This window comes from Magallana gigas, chromosome 10 (assembly GCF_963853765.1).
Source record: "Magallana gigas chromosome 10, xbMagGiga1.1, whole genome shotgun sequence".
Taxonomy (NCBI): Eukaryota; Metazoa; Mollusca; class Bivalvia; order Ostreida; family Ostreidae; genus Magallana; species Magallana gigas.
The window spans coordinates 5,306,045-5,319,141 of NC_088862.1; the positions used below are offsets into that span (position 1 = coordinate 5,306,045).

General features: G+C 35.3%; 1 protein-coding gene and 1 long non-coding RNA gene across 19 annotated transcripts in view; one reads left to right on the forward strand and one right to left on the reverse strand.

Annotated features, from left to right (window-relative positions):
- LOC105348277 (5'-AMP-activated protein kinase subunit gamma-1) overlaps window positions 1-13,097 on the reverse strand; it is a 101,261-nt gene that overhangs the window by 18,352 nt on the left and 69,812 nt on the right. For 11 of the 18 annotated variants that reach the window (XM_034454882.2, XM_034454881.2, XM_034454875.2 and 8 more), the window contains 2 exons: window positions 4,644-5,198; window positions 3,904-3,934 (listed from right to left, as the gene is read on the reverse strand). In XM_034454882.2, coding sequence (XP_034310773.1) covers window positions 3,904-3,934; window positions 4,644-5,198 — 586 coding nt within the window. Of the gene's footprint in view, window positions 1-3,903; window positions 3,935-4,643; window positions 5,199-5,998; window positions 6,029-7,911; window positions 8,092-10,353; window positions 10,919-12,699; window positions 12,757-13,097 lie in introns of those variants that run through there. The other 7 variants (XM_066073494.1, XM_034454871.2, XM_066073495.1 and 4 more) reach the window with 4 other exon arrangements.
- On the forward strand, window positions 5,160-6,030 carry LOC117684105 (uncharacterized). The gene is made up of 2 exons (XR_004597966.2): window positions 5,160-5,294; window positions 5,842-6,030. It is a non-coding gene; the product is annotated as an uncharacterized lncRNA (long non-coding RNA).

The following is a 13,097-nucleotide window of genomic DNA, read 5'->3' on the forward strand; positions in this document are numbered from 1 at the left end:
CTAAATGTCTCAACTTGTATTCCACCGACTCCCAAGTCACCTGATGGCCTTCTATACCTGTATCAAGACTATAATGAGGGAGTTAGACGCAGGTGTCTTTTGACCTGAATGTGTGACAACTAGATAAGGCATTTTTATATATGTCTACGTGCATACAGAGAGTAAGGATTGCTTGCATCAGCAAAAATTTAAATTTAAGAATTGTCCTGAATTTCAATTTTTCACAACTTGAATTACATCATGAGTTTTTTTTAAAAATGACAGATGGCATAAAGCACATGAATACCGGTATACTGCATTGTTGCTGGGCTTAAACAATGACACTGTCATAATAGACATTTGGTTAAAAGAAAGGTCTGTATAAATTTTACACTTAAAGTGTAATTATGGACAATAACAACAAATTTTCTTGGTCTAATTTTTACAATTTCTGTACAATAATTACTTTGAGTGGAAGACAAGAATATCAGAGTTAACTGCCCTTGGTCTCATTACCAAGCAAGACAGAGTTATCTTTCTTGAAACTTAAAACAAAAACATAAAATTTTCAAATGTGTTTAGTTCTCAGATTGTTTTTTTCTCACCTCCATTCTTCAGTTTTCTGTGCATCTGCACCATAAATTTGGAGTACATAATTGTGTTTTCTGTTGTTTTTTGTTTTAATGACCGAGAATCAAACAAAAACAAAGTAAAAACACATAAACTCCACGTCCTCACTGGTTAATTCACCACGCACGCAAAACACTACCCTGGGGCAATCCTGTGCGATGATCACAATTTCCTCATGTCAAACAAATGTCTTCAAACACAAACTACTTATCCCTCCGTCTCTTTCTCTTCACTTAATTTGTCCTCACTTTGTCAACACGAGTTTTCCCAGCTTGGTCCCAGTATTTATCTTATACTACATGTCCCATTTCATAAATCACATCGGAGAGGGCTGGCTGAAGGACAGACCGTCATTCAATAACAAACCTCAGAATAGACTACCTCTAGCCTTAAGTCTCATTAGGCACTGGGAAGGAGAGTTGTCGTAAATAAAAATGTGACAGTGAGGAGACGAAAAAATACAAAGGAGGCCAGGTTAATTAAAACTTAATTCATCCAAGCGTTTGTTTTTTGATCTACTGATTTTTCCGTCACAAGATCACTGAAAACACTACATGATCTGAATCCCTGCATCTGTCCGCAGTTATACCTGCGCAAATCAGCTTAATATAATTTTTTTTTTTTACCCTCGGCTCGAACAGATCACTCCTACAGTGAAGTGGATAGGATTCGTAAATTTATACTGGCCACGAAGAAACAGATTCTCAGGTACGCTGAACCATAAATTACCATAAATTGATTTACATTTATATAGAGGGTCTCTTTGCATTATATGAAAGTAGCAGAGATAGATAAAACTTCATATTTTTTCCTCATGTAAACCCTAAACCTTCATTCCTTAATATTGATTTTTTATTCCAAGATGGAAGGATATCAGCAAGCCTGCACACGGATTATTTTTCTGATTTACTGTGAATGACTGCCATGAAATATTATAATTTTTTTTTCCAGACATCAGACTACAGCGATTTACTTTTCCTCCATTCGCTTGTAAATGGTGATAAATTTCTTGTACTTCACTTATTACTTCCTGGTAGTATCAACATTTTGAAATAGAATGAAGCAGTACGTATTTTACAGTGTATATCTGTATCACATACCATGACATACTTTTTCGGACAAACCTAGTTCCTGTATATTCCAAATTTTGCAAAAAGAATATTGATTCAATGACAAAAATATTGTTTAGAATAGGGAATTATATACAGCCAGAATTCTGCTTAACAAAAACTAATTTGAAATTGATTTATATCAAGAGGACATTGACATTCATACAATGTTGGTTCTTAATTAAAATGATCGAAATGCAAAAATTACCAATAAGGGCTGTGTGTTATTGAAGGTAACTTTAATGTATCAAAACCACTGACAATCTTTTTTATCTCCTACTTCATGCTGTGTTACTTTCTATCACCACAATATTCTTACTGTGAACTAAAATGTGAATAATCTTAAGTCACTTAAAGCTTTTGTGGCAGAAAAATGAGCCAACTATTAGGCAAGCTAGCAGTTACATGTCGTTTGAAAATATGTGCCATATTAGATGAAATATTCACCTGTTTGGCATCGCTTCAGTGATCATGTTTATTTTAACAATCTAAGTTATTTGTATTTACTAATCTTTAAACATTTACATGTTTATATAATATATTTGATTTAATGGTTGAGATCAATAATGACATTTGAAATAAATAATTCAGCATATGTTTTACTGCAAGTTCTGTGTAATTTCAAAAGATAACATTAAATTGCAATTGCTATATTTTAATGAATTAATTTATCATGCCACCTATGTGTTTGGAGCCATGAAAACCAGTCCAATGAATCACATGAATTGAAATTATGGTGCTAATTAAGACCCACTTCTAAGAAAAATAACTTTGACATGTGCACCAATAAATTACTTTCACTCCTTTAAAACATTGTTTCAACAGTTTGCAAAAGTCTTTTAGCCAAGGTTTGCTGATACTGTGTGCTTTACAATTATAGAAATTATTTCATATACGATCAGAGTCCCCCTTATTTTAATAATTCAGGCAGTCGAGCTAAAAGTTTCATATAATCAATTCATTACAATTTTATAACTTTTAACAACTTTAAAAGATACATACAAGTCCTTCTACCCATCTTTCTTTTTTTCACTGTTTGTGGTAGACAGACTGGTTCAAATACCGGCGCAGTTGGGCTACATAGCTTAGTTGGTGGAGCACCTCCCTAAGGATTCAGGACGCCCAGGTCTGACCGTTTGAATCCCTGTCCTATTCATTATTTTCCAACCCAATACAAGCTTTTACTGCACAGTGACTTAGTACTATAATTACATTTTCATCCATTTCCCCATAGCACAGAAGCAGCTAAAGCTGGGCTGCTGCCTTGATTTACAGAGCTTATATTTTATGCCCAAATAAAAAGTCTGTTTAACTTAAATATTCTTTTCTGGCAACTTTAAACCACTTATATTTCTTACATTACATTAAAAAAAATCTGACAGGTTTATCATAAAGTTTAAAACCAGCAGTGCGTTGTTTAAATGAAAAAAAAAAAACCTTATACACACTGTAGTTATTTTCAGTCCAATACTGTCTGAATATGACTGAAATCTGCATATTTGTGATGATGTCATCCTATTTCCCCCTGGGCTTGTCATTAAATGTTTGCACTTAATAACATATATATTTGTAATTATCAATACAAATATCTAAATCAAGACCATTCTTTCTTTATAGTAACATAATAACTTCTTTCGTCATATTCGTTCTTATCTATAATGTTTCATAATGGGCCAAACAGACTTACAGAAAGCAATTCCAATGTTGAATGTCATAATGGAAGCTGTCATTTACACTTTCTGAAACAGCTCGCCGACATTGCGTGAGAAAACAAAATGGGATGGTAGAGACAATATCATACCGCAATGTTTATAAATTACAACCATAAATACCAATCAATAATCAAACATGGACGATGGAACCCTGTACCTGACGACACTGGACAACCGCCGCTTCCAGACGATAGACGCCGACTCGACCTCACCTCCATCCCCTCTCTCCGCTTAGAAGATATCTCACCGCCCAGGATGCAAAGTTTATGAAGCTTCCCTCACTAATCAATGAATCTTGGCGGAAAAAACATTCAACCGCCTATCCACTTTGACACAAAAAGGTCGCATGCACTGAACCCAAACTTCCTGCGCCCATAATGCATCAGCATCCGCTGATGGGTGCTTTGGTGTATATTTAGACATAGGGATTTCCCAACTTTCGTTTTACATAAACAATAAATAGATATACTTACAGGTACGTTCTTGAGTAGGACTTATGCTTCTCTGAAACGAAATAAACATAAATAACCATCAGATACCTGGATTTATATTTTGTTCTCATGATAAAACCGATGCATAATTCATTTCAAAAGAAAATTTTTAAGGTAAGGTGCCTGTGTCTTGAAAAATTCCATGTGAAATCAAGTTTCAAAATCAAGGAAAATGGTTTTGGATATAAAATCAATTAAATCACTTTCATACAGAAATTGAAAAAAATGTCAAACTTGTTTGTGATGACAGATTTTCACAAAACAGGCCAAGGATTTGTACAATGTAACAATAAATAGATGTCCTCTACAAAATACTACTGTAAAATTTTCTTAATAAATTGATTGGAAGACATTTAATTGTGGTTTGGGATTGAACAACTATCTTTTTATCTCTAATATACTAATCAAAATACAGAGAGCAAGTAAAAAATCAGAGATCTCATGTTAAAAATATTTTTGCTTATCAAGGTGTTTGTTGACTCCTTTTCAATGAAAAAGGTGGGTTGGGGTTTCACAAAATTTTCTATTCCTAATGTATTTATATTTTAAACCTTTAAATTTCCTGAATTCCCATCATTTTAGTACCCTTTATATTTTTGTTAATAATCTTTGTATTCTTTGCATAATAATCTTTGTATTCCCTTTAATGAGTTCACTTTTATTAATAACCTTTCAATTTTCTGATTTTACATAGTTAACGTATATATATATATATCTCTTACCTGTTGAGTAAGTTTCCATTTTGGAGGTTTGGCCCTAGAATCTGAATTAGACCGCGTTCTAAACCTGTCCATGAACTCGACCTGCCCTGAGGAATGCCTGTTTTTGTTATGGTCATCCAACTGACCTCCCAACAATTGACCCATCGGGGACATGTGATCCCCCTTAGGGTTGGGAACCCCTGGGGGTAACCCTCCCCCGGGCGGACTACACTGTTCCATTTTCCCGGGTGAAATAGAATCTCGTAAATGACTCTCGTCCATAGACTGATCCATTTTGGCACTGTGATGTCGTTTACCGGGCTTTTTCACCCCGGAAAGGTCTGATTTTGATCTTGGTCGGAAAGTTTCTGCAAAGAAACTTTTCACTTTGGCGGATGTGGAGGGGGAGTGTTTCATGTCATCACCTGACTGTTTGCGTTGTTTGTTTTTGTTGAACAGCCCCCTGAATCCAGTAGAGCCAGCGCGGGGTCGATAGTCACCCTCTGGATGGTCGTTACAATTCGTGGCATCATTGACGCCCTGTTCCAACAGCGGCATGGCGAAGTTTCCAAGGTCCTGAAGGCAAATGTGAATACATTACTGACATGATACGGGCAATGACTACATTTACAATATTTACACTGCTCCGACTAATTTGCAATGATTTAATTGGTAAATTAACACTTTTTACTTTTCATTTTATTCATTTAATATTGGCAAGTATAATAACATGTAATTCCAAGATTCTATAGACAAATAAATATTGTATATACATGTTGGAATGCTTGCAATGACTAAATTATATCCTATTACCTTTCGTTTAATTCATTTTTGGAGATAAACATGTAGTCATCTTTTCAGGGTCATTTCTTTTTATTTATTCATATCCCCAAATATTTATCATCTGTGTTATTTTGTGTCTTTATTCATGTGTCCAACTTGACAAACTTTAACCCTTATTTTAAATTCATACATCAGAAATCAATTTTGTTATAAATAGAAGATGACATTGCAGGCATCACAAAAATAATTAGGGAAATTATGAAGAAAATCAATTTAACAATCAAAATAATGGCAGTTTATGTATTTACAATATGTTTTAAAAGAAATATATCAATATCATTGTATAATAATATGGAACCTGTTTTTTTCTTTTTTGAAAAATTTAATGTTATAGAGTGAAAGTTTCCAAGCTAAATGAGTTTTTTTTTTGCCTCAGATCAGGAAACGCTGGTAGCACTGACAGTCAGACAGACCAAGTGATTCCTACAGGACGTTCCCCTCTGGATACAATTGTTCCCCCGAGATCTTACATTGTTCTGCCAGGATTTCATAACAGCACCCAATACACTCTCTTCTACAAAATGTACACTTACTATTTCTGAGACCATCAACCTGAAAATACCTGTTTGAACCTCCAATTTACCATATTACTGTGGAATTATTTGAATTCGAGGTTGCTCAATATCTGAGGATTTCATGGGTATCCAACTATCACCCACAAAATAACATCTCCAATATATCAAAATACATAATCTTGATTTTAAAAGTATAAAAGTAATTACACAAAATTACATCATCGCGAACATCTTAAAAATTTAAAAATCCACTAAAATCATCGTCGGTGACCCACGTGTGATTCACATCGATTCTCTCCATCATCACCCGTGGGTCACCAAGAAAAAAACAGTGTGCTTTTAATTATATATGCAAAAACTCTTTGACCTTTATCTTATCCAATGAAATCTCCCTTTACATTTGAGGAAACTTGTGGACTCAAAACCGTGGTTTGCGACGATGACTAAAATTGACTTTCACAAATGTAAAATAAATCATCTATACACAGTGCAATCTTAGTTTTACAGCATAAAGGGGGTGGGAACAATATGGCTGATGTAGAGGTTTTAAAATTGTTTTGCCGTCATGTTGCTGACACAACGAACGTTGGCCGCGTATAAGCCTGTGACGCATCAACAGCATGTGGTGAAACATCATCCCAGTCAATAGTTTGGATCGATCAATATATATATGTCAAATCAAAACTCAAAATATCAGAACATGTTCTTTTTTCTTATTGGTACATTGACTCAAAATCAAATATTTTTTTATTGAGCTAAATAAGTAACTCAGTGTGATCCATTGCCTTCAAAGTTTGTTCATGTTTAAAAAAGTAAGCTTTGTTGATATCGAATCATATACTGTAAGGAAGAATTACAAATACTGTATGCTGAGGTGATTAGTGTTAGTGTCAATCAAATCATCAAAGTCAGCTTTCATGATACTGACTGTGAATCAACATACATGTACACAGGTGAATGTGACTCAATATGTACGAAAAAAAAAAATGGTGAAACTTAAAATTGAAGAATGAGAGAGAAATTTTTCCTAAAATCAAAAAACTGAGGTAAAATTTAAATCTATTTATAGCAAGTCGAGCATGAATAATTTTTAACTTACAATCATTAAAGAATTTTTAAAGCTTCAATGCAAATATTTGTGTATATGCCTTTACCACAATTGCAATTGATAGGTTCAACTTACAATTATAAATAGTTTCAATGCAAATATTTGTGCATATTTATAACATTAAAGTACATTATGCACTTAAAGATGCTATTTCAGGGTAAAATAAATCAAAGTGTGCAGATCTATTTCCGTTATAGGAAATGCACTCTCTATACAGGGAATCTTGAACATCCATAAAATTTTGAAATGAATTTATTGATAATGTGGCTGACATTATGGCCTCCAAGTATATATAACTGTCTTAACTCCTCACCTGTCAACAGTCTGTGGGCTTTATATACTTAAAGTTTATTTTTTTAAAGTGATCAGAACATGTCGGACTACAGGTGTAAAATTTAAAACTCATAAAAACTGAAAATATATCACTACAAGGAATCAAAATCATATAACTGTGCATATTATATTGTGTTCATTAGTAAAAAATTCTGACTTCAAAGATAGGTAAGACAAAAGGATTTTGCCAAGTATACCCTGTATACATGAAAGTACAACTAAAGGTTCATTTCAAAATAAAGACCTAATTGTACATATTATCAAAGAAAACATGGTGTTTTTTAATCCTCAAAATATTTCAAAACTGTAGAAATACTGCATGTACATGTTTTTCCTAATCCTTAGCATATTTTAAATTAACAAGTTAGCCAAGAAATGATAAGATAAAAGCAAATTTAACATTCTTTTATATTCATTGTTTAACATTCTAAAAACCAACTTTAACCATCATTTCTCCCCATGAATTGAGCCAGTCAATATAACATCTTACTTTCCTCTGGACCCCTCCCCTGGTCCCCCGTCTTCCATGTGGCCTTTGGGTGGAGCTGGCCTTCGCCCCCCTTTCGGCCTGGTCCTTTTGCGAATGACACTCGATACACTTTGTAAAAAGCTGCCGTAACAGCATAGCTAGCAATAGCAGAAAAATTGTCCTCTAAACTCCCAGATATGTACAAAACTCTGACCCTGTTCCTTCAAAGGAAAGTCACTGCGTTTACCCCCTGTTATATAGATATGGTGATAAATAACCCAAACTCTGTTTTGTTGTGTACAAATCACCTTCCTGCAATACGATTGGTCAAAATCCAGGGGAGGTCATCAGAGGTAAAGAGAGAACATGGCACATTGCATCATCGCCTATAATTCTAGGCTGTTGGGAGTTCTCTCTATTGTTTGTTGACGATGAAGGTGAAATTGGATAGAATCCAAAAGAGAGCACAGAATGGCATCCTTACTTTCTGGAGTGGGTCAAACACCTGAGATAAAATGGTCACTGACCCCAATGTCAATAATCCCCCATATACTCTCTCCATAAGCTGTCTTTCTTATTATTTAGTTACATTCCAAACAAGAATATCGATACACCGCCTGTTCGATAAATCCCTTTTATTTCATTAGCACTGTCCCTCATGGTAGCTGAATCCAATACACCTTGTGTCAATGATCTCTTGATTCAGAAGTTTCCACCACATTAATGACCATGTATTTGTCCTACTTCCAGGTTTCCTAGAAATCCATTAACTGCAGCCTGTTGTTTATCATCACATGTGATCCACACAGTTGACTAATTGTCTTCTGCAGAATTAACATGTCAATTCCATTATAGGAGGTGGTAAAATCACCTCTCTTTTATTTATTTGTACTCTTACTGAGAAATGTACTGTAAACCATATCAACTAATTACAATCCTGAGACCTCTTACATAAAGAGATTCTTTCAAATTCAAAACCACTGTGACAATTAATTGTGCTCATGCATTGAAATGAAATGCACCTTTTTTTTTGGAGAAGTGCACAGGGAGGTATATATATATATATATACATATAATTTTTTAGGCGGTATGGGAGACCTCCATTTTGTGATGCGCTTCCTTAATCGAAATAAAGAATAAAATCAAGAATGATTTTATAAAACTGTTCACCCCAACATTTGTTACAGCGTAGCTCAATGGGTTTGAACATTAGCTACAAAACTGTAAGTCATGAGTTCGAATCCCACTGGGCCATTTAAAATTTTTCCCATTCTTAAGAAATTTTAATTATACCTTTCATGGTCAAATATTGTTAAATTTGAAAATTCTAAACCGGTAAAAGTATTTTGATTATAATGTACTTCTATCTACATAGATATCGATAGATGTCCCATACCACTTATAATAATAACCACTAGCTTCTCTAAAGAAAATAGAAAAGATAGAAAATCGGCTTTTCCTGCCTGCTACAAAGGGCAAGGAAAGAGGTAGAGTGGTGTTTTGTAAATAATGGACGGTGTTGGTTGTTTTGGAGAATGGCATTGAAGGGATAAAATAAGGACAATGTTCTAAAATATCAGGAAGGGGATTGTTTTATTGTAGTGGTCAATTATTATCATAACATAAACACTAGCACGTCATCCATTTGTTTGGATTGAAACAATATTATGTGTCAAGGTTGATGTAAACATAATTTTCATGTATTAATATAAAACAGGTGAGAGAGAGAGAGAGAGAGAGAGAGAGAGAGAGAGAGAGAGAACTCATTATCAGAATCAAGAGAGGAATAGCTTATGTTTTAAGACCATTTTACATCACACTATGAGATACATATACCGGTACATGTACAATGTAGTACCATGAAGAATACAAAAATGCAACAATAGAGCTCCAGATTGCGACAGCTAGATAACAGATAAAAAGGGAGGACGCTCTGATCCAGCAGTGATCGAGCCATGTTGGTAGTCTGTAAAAGCTTCAAGAATTTTGGCAAGGAGACTCGGGCACACACAAAGTCAGAGCAGTCTGTGTGTAATGTGTGCGAGAGAGTGTGCTGCCAAACCGTGACGATTTCCTCGTCAACAGAACCAAATGTTTATATTACGTCAAACACAATTTCTATATCTTCCAAAGCTCTGTAAGAATGCCAACTTCACACATTGCCTCAAAGATTTAGGGCCGATAAATGTTTGGATTAGCATTCTGAGCATGTTGCTGATTCCTGCACCTTTTCCCCAAAAAAAAGTTTCATCGAAAATCTCAGCATCAAGAGGCAGACTGATTTAGACTTCACACATGTACCAAAACACCATCCTGCTAGGTTTCTCAAAGCATCTAGACTCAACAGGCTTGATTCTCATATCTCAAAGATAAGAGAGATCGGCTTGATAGCTAGTACACAAGAGTAAAATCATCAAAACTGTATAAAACAAAGGACACTGATTTAGTATCGCTACCATTTACCTGTACATGGTCAGCATGATGACATGCCCTTTTTCTGTGGTGATGATGAACGGGGACGTGGTCCCTCTTCTCTGTGTGCAGGTGATCCACTTTCTTATGATTGTTTGCCATTTCCTCTTTCCATGCTTTTTCAACCCTCGATTTCAAACACTGCACATACAGACTAGACATTTTGTCGGAGAAAAATACACAATAAATCCAAAAGAATTCCTTTTTCACACTTTTATTCCATTCTGAAGGCTGAAACACACAACAACAAATCCCCTTCCTTGTGAATTAGAGCTAAAGTGAAATAATCCAGCAGTTTCCTTTTTTTTTTTTTGGTCAGAGAGCTCTTGGCCTGCAGGAGTTTTTTACGCCTTTAAAATGGTACTAGCTGACAGTCTCGACACCACTTTCAGGACATTAGTTAGGCCATTGTTGTTGTAATCAGTGCAGACCCTTGACAAACACCTCTTTCTGATTCTTCCAGAGGTTCATGATAACACTTCATCGTAGCCTTACTGCCACAACAATCATATCTAATGCACCGGGTAAAAAAATCTCCCCTGCTCTCCGCAAGGTTCTCTTGCAATTGAAAGAATGTGTTCCTTATCCAATCCGAAATAAAGGCGTTAAAATTATTTTGTTTTCCTAACTCGGCCAGTAGTCATCCTTCTGTCTAGTGCCCTCTTGGCCATTGATCTTCAGGAGGAAAAAAAAAGTTACGATGACTCAATCAACCCAAATTGTTGTCGGTCATTTAACTACTGTTTAGTTCCCCTCTTCTTCGCTGGATTACTAAAATTTCCAGTCGAGACTGTAATTAACACACAACAGAGGTGCAGCATTATTCCGGTTCCTCAACATCCCCATCGGTAACCAAATATCAGTCAATCAGTGGCGGGAGGTTTCTCAAAAGAAGCGAATGGTTATAATGTACGCAAGGCGAGAAAAGCTCATGCATACACATAATTACACATTCTTAAAATAGCTATCGCTGAATGCCATCACCAATTAGTCTATAATTAACATCAGAACCTCTTGCTTCATCATGAAGTCTATTCTGAAAGAGCCCTCCTGTGTCAATCCACTTCAATCCACTATCACCTCATTGTAAAAACATATCTCCTTACCCACATTATTACTCTAAGGAATCATGAATCTCTCCATTAGAATCAACTGAGGAAATACATCTTTGAATCTAACGAATGATGTCAATATAAATATGATGTAAGTAAAGTCTTTTAATAAGTGCTCTTTTTCAAGAGGTAATCACGAACAAAAACTTTTTCTCTATTGCCGGTAATACTGGCAATCGATGAATGTAGTCTCTTTATATAAAAATATCACATAACTGCTACATGCAGATATTTTTACTGTAACACCAATAATGTCCCGTTTCTGAAAGACCTCGGGGACCAGACGCAGATCACAGCAGTTCCCCGTCGTACAATCTCAGAGTCGATAGTTACAATTCTCATCTCTTGGGGGGATGTTCCTAACATCCGAACTGCATTTAAAGTGGAGGGGCCAATCGATTTCCGTTGCGACTTGTCATGTTTCCCTGTCACTCTCATCATAAATGGCCATAAAAGCAATCATGTTCCCATTGTGAACGACGCAATATCAAAGAGATGTATGTATGTACATATATATAATTTACCAGTAGTTATTTATTTGGTATATTATACCAAATAAATACCTATTGTTATCTTCAGTGCCACGGAGCAATTTTCAAATCTAATTCAAAAATAAATCAAGCTGAAAAAATCATTCTAATTTTTATTACCGCTCTTCCTGCTTTATTTCAACCAAGGCGAAACTTTTTTATGCAGCTGCACACAGAATTTGATGAAGGTTCTACAACATTTTGGCTTCTCATCTTGCCAATAAATCTGAAAGCTCTTAAACACCATGTGATTTCATCATGTTGTAATGGCACGCAACATGAGATGTTGGTACAACCCTGGCTATGTTACAACAATCTGATAACCTCCTCACACTAAACTCCTAAAATTTGACAAGCACCTGTTCTTCTCTTCTACCTCAGTCAGAGTTATCTTTCTTTGCCCATTAGTTGTGTTGATGCATAAAATCAAATCGAGTCGAGTAACTAATTTTTAATTTTAGTCACCTTTAGCAGTATCTGTTGCATCGTCTGATACCCACTGGTGATCGCGTCTTTTACTTATCTTGGGTGAACACGTCTTACTTATCACATGCATCAGATTTGTACTGAAGTGCAATTGCCATATAGTGACAAAGAGTGGGGTTGGTGGGTGAAGTGAAAGGGTGAGTATTCTCAAAGCCAGAATGATTTGGTACTATTAAAGTGCTTATGAATCGGTGGAAAGTGGCCCTCACCTTACAATTACTGGTGTTTGTCGCAAAAACTCTTCTCCCTGAATCAGTGGAGGACAGCTATAACAATATACAAGTACACAGGCTTGACGTGACTGTACAAATGATGAGAGAGAGAGAGAGAGAGAGAGAGAGAAAGATAGACAGACAGAATATGAATGAACACTTGCTAAAATGCCTACTCTCTAAAAGTTTTTTGAAATATTTTATTTGGCTTCGATAAAGAAAGACCTGCTGTGCAATTCCAGCATTAAACTGTTCAAAATCTATTTTAGGTTAAGATGTCATTGAATTTTTTTCAGTTTTTGTTCTGTTTTTGAAATGGCACAGATGACATAACAATCCGCACCACAAGCTACTTGGCTTTGAATTTTGATGAAGTGTCGATAGATTAAGGACCT